The 19,731-nt window shown below is 56.0% G+C and overlaps 1 protein-coding gene across 2 annotated transcripts in view; it reads left to right on the top strand.

Moving 5' to 3' along the window:
- The window catches only part of PHF2 (PHD finger protein 2), a 92,747-nt gene that overhangs the window by 30,400 nt on the left and 42,616 nt on the right, over positions 1-19,731 (top strand). For both annotated transcript variants that reach the window (XM_084898945.1, XM_084898946.1), the window contains exons 2-3: positions 14,167-14,252; positions 17,771-17,885. In XM_084898945.1, the coding sequence (XP_084755071.1) occupies positions 14,167-14,252; positions 17,771-17,885 (201 nt within the window). The remainder of the gene's footprint in view (positions 1-14,166; positions 14,253-17,770; positions 17,886-19,731) is intronic.

Genomic DNA, 19,731 nt, shown 5'->3' with positions numbered 1-19,731 from the left:
CCCCTCTAGCTCACCTTCCGCCTCTCGCCACTGACCTCCACCACCCTCTTGTCTGTGTCCATGGGTTATGCATAGATGCATACAAGGTCTTTGGTTGATTACTTCCCACCCTCCCCCTTGTTCCCTCTGAGATTCCACACTCTGTTCCATGCTTCCCATGTCCCTGGATCCACTCCGTTCATCAGTTTATTTAGATTCCACACATGAGCGTGATGATGTGATACTTGTCTTTCTCTGACTGACGTATTTCACTTAGTGTGATACTCTCCAGGTCCCTCCATGCTATCCCAAATATTTATTTTTTAAAATCAGTGTTTTGTTTTGTTTTTTACAGATATACCCCAGAAGTGGAATTGCTGGGCCATGAGGCAGTTCCATTTTAAATTTTTCGAGCAACCTCCCCGCTTTTCCATAGTGCTTGCACCAACATACATTCCCAACAGCAGTGCATGAGAGTTCCCTTTTCTCCATATCCTTGTCGACGCCTTCATTGATTCATTGAGTATAGCTTTTCTGACAGGTGTGAGGTGGTATCTCACTGTGGTTTTAGCGTTAATACCTCTGATGATTAGTGATGTTGAGCAACTTTTCATATAGCTATCGGCCTTCTGTGTGTCTTTGGAGAAGTATCTCTTCCGGTGCTCTGCCCGCTTTTTAATTGGATTGCTTCTTTTTTTGGTGTTGAGTTGTATGAGTTCTTTATAAATTTTGGGGTATTAACACTTATGAGATGTATAATTGGTGAGTATGTTCTCCCATTCAGTAGGCTATCTTTTTGTTCAGTTAATGGTTTCCCTTGCTGCTCAAAACCTTTTTAGTTTGATCTAGTCCTCTTTGTTTATTTTTTTACTTCTGTTTTCTTTGTCCAAGGAGATATGTCAGGAACAAATATTGCTAAGAGATTTTACTGTCTGTTTTTTCTCCTAGGAGTTCAATGGTTTCAGATCTTACATTTAAGTCTTTAATTCACTTTGAGCTTATTTTTGTACTATTGGCATGCTGTATAAATTCATGCAGGTGTCCCTCAGCCTGGCCTGCACCCTCTCCAATCTGGGACCCCTTGGGGAACATCCCTCTTAAAATCTGGGACTGCTGGCTCCTAACCGCTCGCCTGCCTTGCCTGCCTATTTACCCCTAACCGCTTCTGCCTGCCAGCCTGATTGCCCTCCAACCACTCTCCTGCCAGCCTGATTGATGCCTAACTGCTCCCCTGTCGTCCTCATTGCCCCCAACTGCTCTTCCCTGCCAGCCTGATTTCCCCCAACTGCCCTCCCCTGCTGGCCTGATTGCCCCAACTACCCTTCCCTGCTGCCACCTGCCTCCTCCGCTGGGACCGGCCTCCTCGGTGCCGCGCAGAGCCATGGGACCCCCAGGCCTCATCACGAGGATCAGCCACTGGCCCCTCCTCTGCTGTGCACACGGCCATCTTGTGACCACATGGGGGCGATTGTCTTGTGTGAGGGCATGATGGTCAATTTGCATATTACCTCTTTATTATATAGGATATTTCGTGCCAATTATTTCTAACCTGAAATGTTCCTGTTGCTAAGTAAGCTGACAGTCTTATGGGAGTTTCCTTGTAGGTTACTGTGATTCACTTACTGACTTTTAGGCTGTTGGGATTGACCCTGATCACGTCGTATAAGGTGCCGTGTGGAAGCGGAATTTGCCCAGCAGGGTCTGCTGCCCGTTGGGATATCCCTTTGGATGGGCGACTTTTGGAGCTAATTGGGCCGTGCTTTGGCGTTGTCTGAAGCCCGCCACTGGATGTGTTGGTTCTGAGGGCTCTCTCGAGGGACTCTGGAACAGGTCCATGTCAGACGCTCCCTGTAACTGGCCTCGGGCTACATGTCTGGGGCTACCATGTGATTTGCAGTTTGTGGCTGCCTCTGCTGGGCCTAGGTGCAGGTGGGAGGGGGCAAGCTGTGTACCAGCTTCAAGCCTGGGGTCAGGTCGGCAAAAGGCCCATGACATCAAAAGACCCACCTCCACCTGCCAGCTGCCTGATAGACGCTGGGAGAGCCTCTGGCGGCCCGGCCAGTTGCATGGGTCAGGTTTCAGTGAGTCACCAGATAGGGGCGCGTGCTGTTCACAGGTTGGTACAGATTCAAACTCTGCCCGTGCGGGGTCTGAGGCCACTCAGCAAAAGTGCCAGGGCACACCGAGGCCAGCAGCCACCCACCTGGCACCTGTGGGCCTGTATGAGGCGGGGGTCTAGGAGAGTAGTCAGGATGCCGCCAGCAGAGTTCACCAGGTTAAAGCAGGCCACGATGTGGCCGTGCAGAGGGCGGGCGCCAGGCACTGCTCAGGAGCGGGGGAAGGGGTACGGCCTCCTCTCCCGCCTCACCGCGAGTCTGCCCCTGGGTCCCGGAACGGCGTGGACAGCACCGCCCGAGGGGGGGAGTGCGTGGGCAGGCCTCACTGTCCTCGGCTCTGGGCCTTGGTACCCTCGCCTCACGGCGGGCTGGCAGGATGGAGTTCTGCGAGAGCCCTTTCCTTTCTGACGCTGCGACAGCCTTATGTTCTTCCCGCCGCAGGCTCTCAGGATGCGCTGGGCACTGACCACAATGCTTGGTGTTGACTATCCTGAGAATCCGAAGACTATTTTCTTAAAACTCTATTTGTGAATCCTTTTAAAAAGTTCAAAGAGCTCTTCTGATTTGAATCAAACCAGTTTATGAGGATTATAATTGTTCTTAAAATTTTTAAAAAATGTATCTTTATTGTTGAAAGTGTTACAGATGTTCCCCCCTTTGTCCTCTCCCCCCTCGCTCCCCCATGCCCAGCCTTCACTGCACCGCAGTGTGTGTCCATGGGCTATGCATATCTGTATGCATGTACGTTCTTTGGTTAATCTCTTCTCGCCCCCCTTTAGATTTTTTTGAAGACGGATAGCAATATGTACATTGTTGAAAAAAATTCAACAGTCAAAAATTTGTCTTCAAAGACAAGTCTGTTCCCTTCCCTCTGACCACCAGGCTTCTCCAGAGGTGACCAGTGGGGTCCGGTTTCTGAATCTTTCCAGAGCATTCTGGTCAAAGAGGAGCATGTGTATGTATTTCCTCCAGTGCCCACAAGAAATGGGCGTGCAGCGTATTTCTCCATCGCAGGCTCGTTGCCAACCAATACACCCTGAGGGTGTTCCAGCTCAGGAGTGTGGGGGCTGTGCTTCTGGCCATTCCCTAATGACCCACCCCTCCCACCGCCGGGCCCCTGGTCGCGGCTTCGGCCAGCGCCCGTGCACACCTGTGCCGGTGTGCGGTGCACGGGGGAGGAGGCCCAGGCGAGGCCATGCATCCCCGCACCAGCTCCCCGCTCCAGAGGCTGCGGGCGCGTGTGCAGCGCCAGCGGAGTGCTCTCCAGCCTCCGCATCCTGTGCCAGCGGAGAGGTGACCGGGCCTCTGACTAGGGGATCTCTCTTTTCAGATGTTGAAGAACCTTTTATGCCCTTTTCTGTAAGCCTCTTACGTAACGTCAGGGTTTAAATCGCGGCCAGGCGGTTTCGTTATGTTTTCTCCTGTGAAACACGTTTCCCTGCCGTTTGTTTACTGTACCTTTCACAGGGAGACGGGTCTCCCGGGGCCTGAGAGACCCCACTGCGAGCGGCCACTGGTTTGGGCAGCGGGTACTGTTACTGCCGGCGCCGCTGCTCGCTGTGCGGGTTGTGGTGTCTGTGAGAGGCCGCGGGGCGCCCTGGCCGGGCCTGGGCGGTGGTCCCCTGGGCCGTGTCTGCGGTGCGGGAGCCAACTGCCAGGTCTCCCTCCGGGCCACAGCCAGCCCCACGTGGCCTTGGTTAAGTAGCGCCATGGGGCTGTGGCCTCCCTACTTCTTTCCAGCCAACTCTTACCTGAGCTAAGCCCGCACACGGGCGTGTGCCTGTACGTGCTCCGGAGTGCTGTGTTGTGCGGGCAGCCCTTAGGGTGCATGGTCTCAGCACAGTCCACGTGAACAGCTCTGGCCCCGGGTGCTGTCCCGCTCTGGTCCCTCTGTTCTTGTTTGCTCACGGTGTGTGTGTGTGTGTGTGTGTGTGTGTGTGGTCTGCTCCATTGCCTTCTCCCCTGGAGTGAGGGTGCCGACGGAAACCCAGCACGTCCGTGATTCCTCTGGGGCTGCGGAGGCAGAGCTTCGGAGCCTCGGGGACTTGGAGGGGCCCGGGGAGGACAGTCCCCTGGCTCCAAAGACAGCAGCTTACGTCCCCCGGCAGGGCGCTCGGCTTCGCCCGCGGTTTCTGCCATCACACTCGGGTCTGCTTGTAGCAAATAGGAGTTCGGAAACGCAGCTGGCAGTGAACTCCTAGACAGCGAGGCAGAGACTGTGGCTGAGGGCAAAGGATGCTAATGAGAAGGCCGTCTGGGACTTGGGCTCACATATTGGCCACTCTTCTGGAAGGGGTTCTCTGTCCCCCTAGAAGGAGGTGTTAGCCCAGGGTTCAAGGGTGGACGGGTATAACCCCAGCCCATCCCACTCCCCGAGGGCCCGAGGCAGGCCCTGTGTTTAGAAACGGGCCTGACTCAGGACCTCCCCCAGAGCTCTCTGCTGGTTCTGGACCCACTGCCAAGGCAGCATGGTTGCCAGGACCTATCGCTGAATGGAACCTCCAGGGCAATAGCCGATTCCCACTAAATCACCTCTGGGTGTGAGGCCATCCGTCAGAGGTTGGGGGGGAGCACAGTGATCCCTCAGAGTCCCTTCTTCATCACCTGATAGTGGACTTGCCTTGGCCTAGAGACTTCAGTCTTTGTGCCTGTGGGGGACAGGCTGGCCTGTGTCTGCGTCGCACCAGCACTACGCACGGGCACCCACACCAGAGATGGCCCGAGGGAGGCTGTGCGGTAATGCCAGGCAGTCCAGACGGAGTCTCTTTAGGGACTGCTGGCCAGGAGTTGCTGAGGATGACACTGCCAGCGACAAAAAGCCCGTCCCTCTTAAGGCACCAGAGCCCCGCCCCGGGGCCCCGCAGGATCCTGGGTTCATAACAGCTGCACAGAATGCGGTTGGGACAGCTGGGGACATGTGAGTTGTAGACACCTGTTAGGCTACATCTTCGGGTTTAACTTGGATGCTATGGTTATAGTACACAGGGCCCTGTTTTGGGGAGACTTCAAGCTGATGAGTTAAGGTGGTAGAGCTACAAAACAAATGAGGCAGATTGCCAACCATTGGAGAACGTGAGGGAAGGGAACACAGGTATCTATTGTACTAATCTATCAACATTTCCTAAAGTTAAAAATTATAAATGGGAATTGGGTGGGGAGAGCCCTCTCAGGTGACAGAGTTGAGCGAGCAGAGAACTGCCACCTGCCTGTCTGCTGTGCCCCTCTCTGAGCCAGGGGCGGGCCTAGGTCCTGACTGAGCTCAAGCGGCACCCACGTGTAGATGTGTTGGGGCTGCACTGTGCCTGGCTCAGCACTCTTCCCTCGGACCGTGCTGGTTCCCCTCCCCCTCTCTCATTCGTTAATCCTCACACCCCCTTTGGCGCCCCTTTCCAGGACTAGAGATGTGAGTCACCCGCCCCAAGGCAGCCGGCAAGAGAGGCACTTGGATATTAGGGACCTTGACCTCTACCTTCTTCCACTAGAGCGAGCGACGTCAGTTTATAGTCATGACTGCCTTGTTCAAACTATTGAGCTAGGCGGGAGGAGCAAACTCCACGTACCCGGTACAGGTACGTCCATGAACGCGCGCTTCCGTTGTAGGTGTGAGTACATGTGTTTCTCTTGTGAATTGTGACACATTGAGAAGCTGAAGCACAGGTCTCTGGGCCTTGCTATCTTCACCTGGGCTTTCTCCTTATTCTCCTGAGCAGCATTCGCAGTCTCCCTTGATAATGCAGGCTCCACCCTGGCCTGCCCGCCCCCCCCCCCCCCCCCCCGTCCATATGGCTTTCGTTTCTCCTGGATGCTTTATCTTGCTGAAGAGAAGTGTAGAGAGGCACAGAAAGGTGGCACGGCAGGGAGGTGAAAACGCTGGGTGAGGTGGGGCAGCATTCGGCGGATCAGGGTCGCCAGCCCTCCCATCTTCTTCTTGGAGGTGGGGAGGGCCTGGGCTGGTTCCACTCCCCTCAGAGGCCAGGGGAGTCAGGGCGAATGGATCTTGACATTCTTCCCACGCAGATTCTGTGAGCCCATCTGGAGTTTTGTTCTTTTTCAGCCACTTGCTGCCAGGAATGAAAGCATGTGCTGTGATTCATCAGCCCAGCAGAGGAAAGTGACGATGATGATGATGATGATGATGGGGTTGATAGGGATGGTGATGATGTGGTGGTGATGATGGGGGGGTGATAATGATGTAATGGTGATGATGGTGCTGGTGCTGGTGAAGGTGATCGTGATGATGATCACGGTGGTGGTGATGGTGATTGTGGCGATGATCATGGTGGTGGTGATGGTGATGATGGTGGTGATGAATATGACAAGCAATATACTTTCTTTGAAGGCCCCTGCTGTGTGCCAGATACGGTGCTGGGCGTTATTACAACCCCTTTGAGCTTGCCTGTCCCACCAGCAGGGACCAGTAGTACAGTTGCCCTTTGCATGTCAGAGTCCGTGTTCCTCTCTCCTGAGCATCCAGTCCCTCCCATAGACCTGTTACCTGTGGCTGTGTAATGGTTACCCAGAGCCTAGAGGCCTCTGGCAGTAATCACAGTGTTTCCCCAGGAGTCTGCATGCTGAACGCAGCAGACGGACCTCATCGGGCCCCCGAAGCCCTGTCACCTCACTGTGGCCGGGTCCCCAGGCGGCCAGGTGGAAGCCAGCTGGTCTCTGTGGCCGGCTGCGCTGAGTCCCCAGCTGGTAACCATCAGGAGAGAGGGAGCCGCTCCTCTGTGCACAGTCACCTGCGTTCCCTGGCTCTGTGGCAGGCACCCTACCACCCCCTGCACCTGTGCCCCAGGTCAGCCAGGCTCTGCTGGCTGTTTCCTCTCTCCTTTTCCTGCTCTTTTTTGTGGCTGGTCCTCAGAGGTTTGGCCGCCTCCGAGGTCCAGCTCGGGGACCTTCTTCCCGGAGTTCCAGGGCCCCAGACAGACAGAGGAAGTGACTGCGAGGGGCACTCGGGCCATTCAGCCTTTAAGCCAAAGCTCGACCTGAGCTGCCTGTCACTAAGGGAGTTCACGCCCTTCTCCGTGACTGAGCAAAGTGCAGAGAAGAATAATGAGGAAACAGCACGTGTCCTCTGGCCCAGCATCGTTAGGGTCCAGAGATCTCAAAAGCCTGACTTAAAAAACGTGTGTAACCTGGGTTTTAATGTTCCAACATGTGAGTGCGGCATGCCCTAGGGCCTTGGTCAGCAAACTGCGGCTCGCAAGCCACATGCGGCTTGCGAGCTGAGGTTTGCCGCTTTGTTGACTAATGAGGTTGCCGACCACTGGGCTAGGGGCTTAATCACAAAGAACAACAACAGCCTGTCATTATTGGAATCCCCTGTGCCCAAGAGAGCCACATGTGGCTCGTGAGCTGCAGTTTGCCGACCACTGCCCTAGGTGGGAGGGGTTTGCTGCTGCTAATTTTTGCTCTTTTAAGTAATCTTGGGGTGACCCCCCTTGAGCATGAACCTTGTATGCATGTCTCCATTCGGCCTTAGAATAGGTCTGTAACTGGAGTTACTCATGTCGGGTTAAAAACCTTTTTAAAGCTCTTGGCACGCATGGCTGCGTTTTCGGAGGCTTCTCCCCACACTGGTCCCTCCAGGAGCGGATGAGCGAGCGCCTGGCCCACGCAGCCCCGTCCGGACCGTGAGCCTCACTGACAGGTCCGCTTGCCCCCACTGCGCTCCCAGGTGCCGCCCACCGACGCGCAGGGCCAGCCACGTGAAGGGAGGCCCTGCCTGTCCACTCTGGGGTTGAAAGGGGCCACTTCCTTTTTCTGAGGCTCTGCCTCTGACTTTAAAAAATAAATCTTGTCAGAACAAGATTACGTAAGTTTTGGGTTACATTAAGTCAACACCCTGGACAACATTAGGAAAAACCATGATATAATCTAATTGTGGAATCAGGACATAATTCCACCCTTGATTTGCAAACGCTGTGAGTGGGGTGTGGGTGACCAGGCAGGAGCCTGGGAGCCGGTGCCCTGGAGGAGCCCTTGTCCTCTGACCCTCCCTGTCTTCCTGCGGAGGGCAGAGTCCTCTCCTGCCGCTGTCCGTGGTGCCTAGGCGGTCCGCCTGGAGCTGGGCAGACCGGGGTGGGCCGGAGGAGTGCCTTCCCTGGTGCTCCATGCTTGGGCACTGCCCATGCACTCCCCTGGCCTTGCCAGCTTCTGAGTTCTGCCCTGCCCGCCCCTTCAGTTTCTGTGCCATTTTTGTTGGCGGCTCATTTCCCTCCTCCGCCCATTTCCACCTTTGAGAATTCTGTTATCTTTCCACCTCCTGGGCTCTGGGCACCACGTCAGCTTTAACCTTGCTTGAGATGGACTCAGTGCCCGGTTCCAGGGCCGTTGGTGGCCGAGAGCCTGTGCCCTGGGCCATCTCAGGCCTCACAGGATTGTCTGCCCTAAAAATGCAGTCTCCTCCCTCCCCAGTTCTCACCACCTGGCCTCCTCAGCAGGGTCCCCGGGTGAGCTCAGAGACAGGAATACACAGGAACATACACACACGTGAGTGCACACACGGCACACCACACCTCTGTTTTGGGTTTTCCATCTGAAGGAATTGTACTGCACACATTCTCCTATAACCCGGCCGCCTCAGGGCATGCTGTGAATTTCCTTCCAGGTCAATAGTTAATATCAGCTTTTTTCTTATTTTACAAGTAGTTTAGCACAGTGGTAAGCAAACTGCGGCTCGTGAGCCACGGTTTGCCGCTCTGTTGACTAGTGAGTTTGCCAACCACTGGGATAGGGGCTTAATCACAAGGAACAGCAAAAGCCTGTGATTATTGGAATTGAGCGTCGTTAGCGGAATCCCGGCCACACAGAGCACTCTGCGGTGTCTCCTGTGGCGTGTACGTGCTGACGGGACCCGGCAGCTTTCTCATGCTCGATCGCTTCCCCCAGCGTCTCAGCCGTTTCGTGGCTGCACACTCAGAGCTGCGGGTGCCAGCTGTCCCCTCCTGGCCACAGCCCGTGGTGTGTGGGGCCTCGTCCCCTGTGCCCAAGGTGCACTTTGAGTGCCTCACCCCCACTTGGACTGCAGTGTACTGCCCTCCCCCCTCCCCATGCCATTGGACCAACTGTAGGGCTCCACTCCTTCACTGCGCGAAGCCTGGGTCCATCCTCGGTTCCTGTCCCACCCAGCCTCTCCCTCAGCTGTCACACAGGCAGCGCCATCCGCAGACCCTGGAAGGTTCCCATGCTGATGGAAACATCACCTGTTCATTTGAGTCGGTCTCCTAGGATCCTGGGGCCCTGGGCGCTGGTGGCCTGGGTTCTCAGCAGTGGGAAGGGAGGACAGGGTCAGCAGAGGCCCAAGGAGCCGTCTTAGGTGAGCCCTATGCCCTGTGCCCTCAGCTGCTGCCCACCACCCAGAGTGGCCACGGCCTCTCACCAGGGGCGCTGGGCAGGACATCTTAGGGCGGCTGCCGAAGCGCCTGTACGCAGGCGGCTGCAGCCCAGGGGCCGCTGCAGTCACCTGTCTCTTTGCTGAGGTGGCAGAGCCATTGGCGTTGGAGTTGTTCTATTTGACAGTGACATCTCAGTGGCTTTTGTCCTCTCCCGTCCTCTCTTGTGGCCCCGCAACACCCCTCCCAGCTCCTGGTCTTCTCCCCTTTGCACTGAGTTAACTTCCTGGGCTCAGTGCCTTCTCTCCCTCCCTCTTGCTGATCCCCTTCCTCCCCTCTTCCTCCACATTGTCTTCCTGTCCCCTCTGTCTCCACAGTTGTGCTCACCTGGCGCCTAGCCCTCGGCCTCTCCAAACCACCTGGACCGCAGTCTCTGTGTGGGCCCATCCCGGGTCTGGATGGCCTTGTGCAGAAGTGGCGATTGCGGGGGCACAGTAGCAAGGCCTGGCCGTGTCCAGGCCTGGCTCTTAGCCAGCTAGCGTCCCTGGCCCCCCGTATGTACCTGGACCTTCAGGAGGTAACGGAAGCATGAAGCGGGCTCTGGCGCTGCTTTCCAGGAGGTAGTGCCAACCTTCCCTCCAGATCCCCGGGGTCTCAGGCCCGATGCTGCGAGGGTTCCTTTCCCTCCTTGGCACACCCAGGCCTTCGCTGAGCCGTTCCCACGCAGTCCCCAGGGCACACATCGTCCCTGGGCAGGGAAGGCCGGCCACCTGGCTGCAGACACGGGAGCTTGAGCAGCCAGCCGGTGTGGAGACCTCCCGTCCGGGGAGGAGACCTCCAGACCATGAGAGCCAGCTGCCTGGGCACAGGTCGCTCTGGCAGATCCCTGCAGAGGCGTGCCGCAGGCATGTGCATGTTGGGATTTTCTTCTCACTGACGCTCTGTCAGCACTTGCCCGCTGTGCGTGGTGAGCGCGGACAGCGTGTCACACACACCGCGGGCGCGGGCCGGAGGGACAGGCTCCAGGTGCAGCGCCTGCTCCGGGCTCCAGTGCCGGGGAAATCTTCGGACTTTTCCGTAGCTGCTGTTCTCCTCTCATTTTTTGGGGGGTACTTTTTCTAAATAATCTCTTAAGGGTCACTTGGGAAGCCTTCACTTTGGGATAATAAAATAAACGAGCCGTTTCCGTGAACGGCCTGCCCAGCGAGAATAGAGCTGACTGTGATGTGGTCAAGCCCTCACCCCGCAGAGCTCACACTCAGCAATGGGGTCCCTGGACCCTGGAGATCCCCGGGCAGGAGCCAGGGCTGCCCCCTCTGCACGCAGCACAGACAGTGAGCTAGTGCCAGGCCTTGGTTAGCGCACCAGGCGATCCTTGTTGGGTGCAGGCACAGGCAGTGAGGGCTGGGAGTGAGTCCTGGGGCAGTGCTGCATTCCCATGCGAGGCGGGGCCAGCCTCCTGTGGGCAGCCCCTGGAGGGCAGCCCGGGCTGCAGCCTCGGCCCCTGCCTACGGCCCAGCCCCGGGGTGTCTCTTTCGGGTGAGGGGCGGCTCCAAGGCATTTGGGGCAGAACAGGGGACCTACCATCCCCACCTCTTCCCTCTTCAGTCCCGGGCTGCCGTCCCACCGAGCTGAGACCTGCACCGCAGTGGATGGTAGCTGGAGAAGGAGCCCCTGCGGAAGGGGTGGTGACATGCACACTGTCAGGACCCCTGGCCTCAGCTTCCTACCCGCCACACGGAGGCTCCCCGCCACCTTCCAGAGCACCGTGGGGCTCCTGGGACACGCGGGACCAGCAGCCGTGCTTGGGGAGCCTGTCCTGGTGGCCAGGGCTGGGGTTGTATGTCAGGGTGTTGACAGCCTTCCTTTTGATGGGCCTGGAACTCAGCCCCCATGCGCCTCCGGGTGGGGGTGGCACACGGAGCCCTGGTGGCAGAGCCTGCGCTGTCCTTGTAGGCCCCCGGGCTCTGTGGCTGGGACAGACAAGGGTACGTGAGAGTCCTGGGTATGTGTGGCCCCTGCTGGGCTGGAGCAGACGCGTCAGGGAGGGGGCTGTCCTGAGTGTCTGTCGGCTTTAGGACCTGCCAGTGAGAAGAAGCTGGGAGCCACTGTCCGGTATGAACTCGAGATGGGACCCAGGGTGTGGGTGCAGCGGGGAGACTTGGGTGTGGATCTGGGATGTGGAGGTCGGTGTGGACTTGAGGGTGGTCTGGGCTATGGACTCAGGAGGTGGACCTGAAATGTAGACTCAGGATGGGCATAGGGTGTGGATGTGGGATGTGAACTCAAGGTGTGGAAGAGAGTGGACCCGGGGCGTGTACAAGAGCGTGGGACTTATCTGGGTGTGGACATGGGGGTGGATTCTGTGTCCAGTCTCTGGGCCCGGCTGATCCCAACCAGGTGCAGGGCTCCGCTCGGCCTCCGGCTCTGCCCGCGCTCTCGGTGGCTGTGGCTGTGGGAGCTGATGGCACGTGCAGCTGCCTCCGTCCCTGGGGTCACTTGTATCCGGAGGCACCTGTGAATGAGCAGAAGCGGCCGCCCAGGTCGGTGCTGTGGGGACAGACCAGCACAGCATGGCCTGGCCTGGCTGCCCTCCTCCCTGTGCCCTCGCCACCATGCTGTCACCGGTGTGATGGATCTGGTTGTGGCAGTTTGTGAGGGAAAACCGTGTGGTGCGATTGCGTGCGCCTCCGTGGGTTGGCGAGGGCGCCTGCTCCACGGCAGCCGGTGCCCGTTCTGCCCTGGCTCTGCCGGGGCTTCGGTGAGGAGAGGCTCTTCGTCCTGGGGGGAGGGGAGAAGCACCTGCTGTGTTTGTTGTAAATGTTTGTATTTTTGCCCTTGAAAGGTTGTGTTCATGATCGGGAGCACTTTCAGTCCGTCAGTATTCTCTTTGATTTCCTTTCCCACTTTTTGTATGTTAGGAAGTTACCTGTGCGGTGAGAGCTCCCGGTCAGCTCTTCAGCCTGCTCGCACTTTACTTCGGTGTATGTTCTGGGATGAACAGTGGACTTAGTGTTTTCAAAAGCAGGTGCCCAGGTGCTTCTGGGCCGCAGGGTGGTCCCGTGCCGCAGGCCTGTCTGCTGAGTGCCGGCCCAGCGCCTGGGCTCAGGGGCCGGCCCATTGAACAGCGAGGAGACCTCTCGTGCCTCGGCTTCCCCGTTGTGCAGTAGGGCTAGAGTAGTCACCCGGTACTGCAGTACGCGCCCGCTGCAGAGGGAGCAGTCAGCCAGCATTAGCGATGCCGGATTTGCGGTGGTGCCGAGAGGGCGTGTCACGCCCAGAGCCAACCATTTAAAGTGAACGTATCAGCACATTTCAGAGCGTGGTGCAACCATCTTCTCTGCCCGGTTCCAAAACATTTCATCCCACTAAACAGTCACTTCCTTTTCCCCGGCCCCCCTCCCCCAGAACCACCAGCCAGTCTTCTGTCTCATACGGGTATTTCATATGAGTGGGGTCCTACAATATGTGGCCTTTTATGCCTGGCTCTTTTTCACTCAACATGCTTTTTTTGAGGTTCTTCATGTTGTAGCAAGTGTCAGCCCTCTAATCCTTTTTAAGGTTGCATAATATTCCATTGTATAGACACCCCACAATTTGTTTACCCATTTACCAGTCAATGGACAGGGTTGCTCCCATCTTTTGGTTATTGTGACTGATGCTGCTGTGAACGCTTGTGCAAAGGATTTGAGACCGGTCTCCGTTCTCTCGGGTGTATACCTGGAAGTGGAATTGCTGGGTCATATGGTAATCCTATCTTTAACTTTTTTGAGGAACCACCATACAGTTTCCATAGAAACCACACCATTTTACATTTGTAAGAGGGTTATAACTTCTCCATATCCTTGCCACATTGGTAGTTTCCCATTTTTTTCTTTTTCTTTTTAAAACTGTAGCCGTCCTAGTGGGCATGTTTTGGTTTGCATGTCAGAGGCATACAGATGACTAAGGATGTTGACTTACTCGTGACCTTGTTGGCCATTTGTATCTCATTTGGGGGAAATGTGTATTCAAGTCCTTTGCTTGCTTTTTAGTTGTTTTGTGGTTGAGTTATAAATTCTTTATATATTCTGGATGTAGACCCTTATCAAATGTATGATTTGAAAATATTTTCTCCCATTCTGTATGTTGCTTTTCACTTTCTTGCTGGTGTCCTTTAATGCACACAAGTTTTTAATTTCGATGACATCCAGTTTATTTTTGTTGTTGCTGTGCTTTTGGTGTCATATCTAGGAGTCCATGACCAAATCCAAGGCTATGGAGATCTACCTCTGTGCTTTCTTCTAAGAGTATTACAGTTGTATCTTTTGCATTTAGGTGATTAACCCATTTTCAGCTAACTTTTTTGTAGGGTGTGAGATAGGAGTTGAGCGTCACCCGTTGCTGTCGGTTGTCCCAGTGCTGCCCCCTGGGAGATTTATGGCGGTCCCCCATGGGGTCCTGAGCTGCCCCAGTGAAGTGACCCCTTTAGCCTCCCTGAGCTCTATGGTGACAAGGCAGGGACAGCTTTCCGGAGGGAGGCCTGCTGGCCCCTGGTTCCTCCCCTGCCCTGGTCCCCTGGTGAGGCCTGCCTTGCCCCTCCTCCTTGACCCCTGTCTTGTCCCCACAACAGTCTGCCCCATCTGTGCACACACTGTCCTGGCCCTCCCAAGGGTGAGCGAGAGCTGCCTGGGAGCTGTGCAGGGAAGCGTTCATGGGATTGCTGCCCGCCAGTGACACTGTTTCCTGCGTTTCAGCTGTGTTGGCGTAGAAGAGGAGGAGGCCCCAGACATTGACATTTACCACTGCCCAAACTGCGAGAAAACCCACGGGAAGTCGACTTGTAAGTACAGCACCGAGCGCCTCCCCAGGCTCTGAGGGCCTCCTGCCCTGCTTGCTTGGGGACCTCCTCTGGCCTCCTTTTCCAGCCCGGACAGCCTTGCTCAGCCCATGCAGCCCCTCCTGGTCGGCTCCTGCCCTCACAGCTGCTGTGCAGAGACTCCATCTGCTCCCAAAGGCCTCAGCAGGGGGCACAGACTCCAGCACCTGCAGGGGCCAAGCTCGTCTGAGACAGGGACACGATGCAGGCCTGTCTAAGGGGCTGTGCAACCCAGCCCTGCCCCGATGGCCTCCACCTTGCTGGGGTCTTGACATTTGCATCATGGGAATCTGCTCTACATCCCTTCTCCTCCCCTGCAGGGAATCTTAGGTGATTTCCTTTCCCAAACCGCCTGCTGTTTGCCACGGTTTTATCCCTGCCTTCTTCTGGTTTCTTTGGGTGTGGCAGTTCCTTTGGGGGCTCCCCAGGGTGCCCCTGTCATGGCTGAAAGGCAAGTCCCCAGGCTAACCTCTCTGGGGAATGAGATGCTGTGGTCTGCAGGGACCACAGGAGGGCCAGCCTGGAAATGAGACAGATGGCATGGGGTGTCAGTGTGGCCTCTGCTTTCCAGCCTGGGTCGGGCTGCTCACAGAAGGTGCAGGCTGGACCCTGGCCTTGGCTGGTGGCAGGTCACAGCCCTGCTGTCCTGAAGCAGGAAAGTTTGCCGTTTCCAACCTCCCCCCGTACCCTGAGGCCTGGGCAGCGCTGGTGTCTGCTCTAATTAGCTATCTTTTGTCTCGCCACCCACTGCTTTCCAGCCGATACAGGAGATGACTGCCATCCCATGGGCTAACGGGTGGCATTTCTGGCTCCTCTGGAGCCACTGGGAAGGCTCAGGGCTTAGGAAAGATGAACAGGGTGGGGACTTGGGCAGGAGGGGTGTACCACGTGATCATGGAAACAGAACCAGGGACAAAGCAGGGCAGGATCAGAAACCCCTATTGACCCCCCCAACAGAGCCCAGTGTCCTGGGGAGGCGCAGACTTAGGGGGCTCAGGGAGGGTGGGCCACCTCTGTGTGGTTCGTGAGCTATGGCATGAATGGGGCGCTGGGATTGGGCTATAGCAGGGTTCGAAGTGGATATTGGTGTGCACAACAGTGCAATTTCTCCAGTGCCCCTGAGTGTCCCCAGCAGCACCCTTCCCTGAGGACCAGCTTGCCTGCTGCCGGAGCTGTATGTGCCTGCCTCATCCAGCCCCCAGGCCTGTGCTCTGGGTTTGGGCAGAGGCCGGGTGGTCCCCAGCTGTCTGTTATTGCCATTGGAAGTCAAGGGCAGGCACCCTTTCCTGGCACTTACAGCCATCCACCCCAGGGCATGCTGGGACAGCCTGGTGGGACCCAGTAGCCCCTCCCTAGTTGTGCATGTGTGTATGGAGGGTATGTGTATGTGTGTGCATGTATGTGCTCATGTATATGAGTGAATGTGTGTGCACAAGTATTTGCATGTTTATGCAAATATGCATATATGCTTTCCCTGTCTGCTGTTATTGGTGGCCATATGCTATCAGGGGCAAAGGTTCTAGCACCTTCCTCTAGCGTGCTCTCCAGATTGGTGGTCATCCTTCATTTGAACTGAGTCCCTGCTCTGCTTGGAGCCTGTCAGTGACACACCAGTTGGTGTTTGCCACATCAACTCAGTCACAGCTTCCACAAAGGCTCCTTGGGGACAAGATGGCCCTTTATGTCACTGTGTTTCCAGGGGAGCCCCCAAACCTGTGGACTGCGTGCAGGCCCTCTTAGGCCAGGCCTGCCTCCTTCCCTTCCCTGGGTGGGCTTTGCAGCAGGCGTGCCATGGTGAGGACGGAGAGCCCACAGGTAGATCCTGTGCAGGGCCCAGTCCCCATGGGAACCCAGCAAGAAGTCCCCACTGACAGTTGACACGAAGGCTCATGGAAAGCAGGTGGCATATCCTCAAAGGGGCTCTGACCCCGCTTTGTCTCTCTTAGCTCTGTGACTGCTTAGGGGGTTCCTTCACTCACTGACGTCTCCCTTTGATCCTCTCTGAGGACGCTGTCATGCCTACCGAGGTGGGTGTGGCCCCCACACTCCAGGTGTCCGGCTCAGCAGCTGTCTCCGGGGTGTGCGTAGCGGAGAGGGGGGCTGGGGGCCACAGGTAGGAGGACTCAGCCCCAGGGGAGCCTGCAGAACGAGGTCGTGTTGTCCCAGCCCACCTGCTCCAGCCGCCGCCTCAGCGGGCGCTCTCCGTGGGGTGGTGAGCTGCTGGTCCCGAGTGAGGGTCTAGAAGGCCAGGTGGTCCGGACTGGCCAGTCGGCACCTGCTTCTCAGGCCCGGCTTCTGGGGACAATGGAGGTGCTGCTTCTTTCTCCTTCTGTCCACTGCAGCCCTGTCACTGGCCCCGTGCCCCACCCTCGCCCCCAAGACTCAGTTTTCCCACGTGGCCCCCAGGACGAGGTACTCAGTGCCAGGCAGTGTGCACTGTGCTCTGCATACCGTCCTGGGGGGGACCTGGCATGGCTCCAGCCCCGACCTCTCCCCTGAGGTGGGGCTGCTCTGGGACCACACTGCCTCACAGAGGCTCACCCTGCAGCTGGGAGGGACAGGCACCCCGAGGACCCTCCCATCGTATCCAGTCTCATTTCTTCTGAGTGTCAACCTCTCTCAGATTCTCCCCCCCTCCCCCGGCAGTTCTAAGGAGCAGGTCCTCCTCACTCACCAAGTTACCTGTGACTGCCCTGAACCAGGGGCCAGGGCCACAAGGAAGTCACTTCCCTCCCTAGGTGCTCACAGTCCAGTACGGTGTGTGTACATGAAGGTGCACGTATGCATGTGTGAGTGCACATGTGTCAGCAGGGTGTGTGCACATGCTCATGTGTAAAAAGTCCAAGGTGTGTGCACCAGTGCCCTGGGAGCATGCGTGAGGACAGCTGCCTGAGGGAGCGTGTGGGTGACGTGTGCAGGGGTGGCTGTGCAGAAGTGTGTGAGGTGGGCACAGCCCGGGGCTGGAGAGGGCAGAGGGCACAGCAGGTGGTGGGCTCTTGTCTGTGAGGTGTGGGCTGCAGAGACAGGAAGGTCCCAGCAGGGTGGTGACAGGGTCTGGGCTATTTGAAGACAAGTTTGTGGAAGAGGGGTGTTCTGAAGGCCAACCTTGGTGGGACCTTCTCAGGAGATGTCTCTCACAACTGGGTGCTGAGTAGGGAGGGGTCCTGGGAGGCCCCAGCTTCTGGGTGCCATCAACTGAGCTTCAAGGCTGGGGGGTATGAAATGGGAGTCAGGGTGGGTGTAGAACCAGAGGCCGGGGATGGAGAGAGCTCCTGACCATGTGACGACACAGGGTAACGGGGGTGTGGGAGCTGGGTGGGCCGGGCCCAGGGACCCTGAGGACTTTGCCTGAGGAGGGTTCAGTCTGGCTGCAATCGAGACTCCTTGGCTGCCCTCGTGGCTGGTCTCTGGAGGGGTGGCGGGAGAGGGGGTGCAGGGCGGGGGCCTATGCGGGGTGCTGACCCACCCCGTGTTCCCTGCAGTGAAGAAGAAGCGGACCTGGCACAAACACAGCCTGGGGCAGACGCCTGACGTGAAACCCGTGCAGAACGGCAGCCAGCTCTTCATCAAGGAGCTGCGGAGTCGGACCTTTCCCAGGTGGGCAGCAGACCCCTGCCACTGCTCACTCCCAGGCCAGCGCACCCCCACCGGGACTCGGGAGCTGAGGGCCTGCCTCTAGGGCAGAGGATAGCTCCCCGGAACTCTCTTTCTCAGAACCTCTGGGCACCGTGCGGGAGACAAGAGACCCTTGTCCCCACCAGGTGTGTCCTCCCAAGGGGCCATTCTTAGGGGAGAGGAGTGGGCGAGGGTCCCGCTAAGATCGTTCTCCAGATGTGGCAGGCCCTGGTCCCAGGGCAGTAGGTGTCCCTGGTGCTCCTAGTGCTCTTGTAGCCCTCCCTGTGCTCCACACCCGGCCTGTGTGAGGGCAGCGGGCAGGCGCAGGGCCCCGGGTGAGAAAGGGGCGTGGTGACATAGGACCTGCTCGGAGCCATTCCTCAGCCTTCACCCTGGGCGGCCGTTTTGTTCGGCAATCCCACTTTCCTTTTCACGTGTGGTTTCCGATGAGAACCCAGTGCAGTTCTATCCTTGGTCCTCTGTGGACAAGGCGGTTTTCTCCCTCTGGCTTCTTTTTGCCTTTTCTGTTTCCCCCCCTCATTTGTTGAGATATAGTTCATATATCCTACCCATTTAAAGGGTTCAGTTATCTTGGGTATGTTCACAGATATGTGCACCACCATCAATCAATTTTAGAACATTTTATCACCCAGAGAGATCTGTAACTATCACTCCCATCCCTGCTCCCCGCCCCAAGCAACCACTGATCTGCCTTCTGCCTCTGTGGATTTGCCGGTTATGAACATTTCATCTGAGTGGAGTCATACAATATGTGGCCGTCCATGTCTGGCCTCTTTCACTCAGCGTAATATCCGCAAGGTTCACCCATGTCATAGCATGTACCAGCACTTTTTGTGGCAGAATATATGGACAGTATATGGACAGGCCACATTTTGTTTATTCATTTAGCAGTTGACAGACATTTGGGTTATTTCTGATTTGGGGGTACTGTGAATAATTCTGTTATAACCATTCTTTTTGTTGTTGTTATAATCATTCTTGAACAAGTTTTTGTATGGACATATGTTTTCATATTTTAGGAGTAACTCTATATGTAATTATTTGAGGAACTTCCAGGCTGTTTTCCATAATGGTTGCAGCACTTTCCATTCCTATCAGCAGAGTATGAGGGCTCCAGTCTCCCAATGTCCTCACCAGCACTTTTTTCCCCCATATATCTATTAATTGATTTTTTAAAATTTAATAAATCTTTATTGTTCAAATTATTACAATTGTTTCTCCTTTTTTCCTCCCTTCGCTCCCCTCCACCCTGTTCCCACCCCACCCTCTGCCCTTACCTCCCCCCACCCCACCCCCGCTGTCCTCATTCATAGGTGATTTTTGTCTAGTCTCTTCCTGTACACCCCACACAGACACCTCTTTCCCCCTGAGAATTATCAATCCCCTCCCATTTTATGTCCCTGATTCTATTATATTCACCAGTTTATTCTGTTCCTCAGATTTTTAATTCACTTGACGTTTAGATTCACTTGTTGATATATATGTATTTGTTGTTCATAATTTTTATCTTCACTTTTTTTCCTCTTTTTAAAGAATACCTTTCAGCATTTCATATAATACTGGTTTGGTGGTGATGAACTCCTTTAGCTTTTTCTTATCTGTGAAGCTCTTTCTCTGCCCTTCAATTCTGAATGATAACTTTGCTGGGTACAGTAATCTTGGTTGTAGGTTTTTGCTATTCATCACTTTGAATATTTCTTGCCACTCCCATCTGGCCTGCATAGTTTCTGTTGAGAAATCAGCAGATAATTGCATGGGTACTCCCTTCTAGGTAACTAACTTTTTCTCTTGCTGCTTGTAAGATTCT

This window comes from Pipistrellus hanaki (genome assembly GCF_964339955.1).
Source record: "Pipistrellus hanaki genome assembly, chromosome: 11".
NCBI classification, from domain to species: Eukaryota; Metazoa; Chordata; class Mammalia; order Chiroptera; family Vespertilionidae; genus Pipistrellus; species Pipistrellus hanaki.
This window is presented reverse-complemented; position numbering and strand designations above follow the sequence as displayed.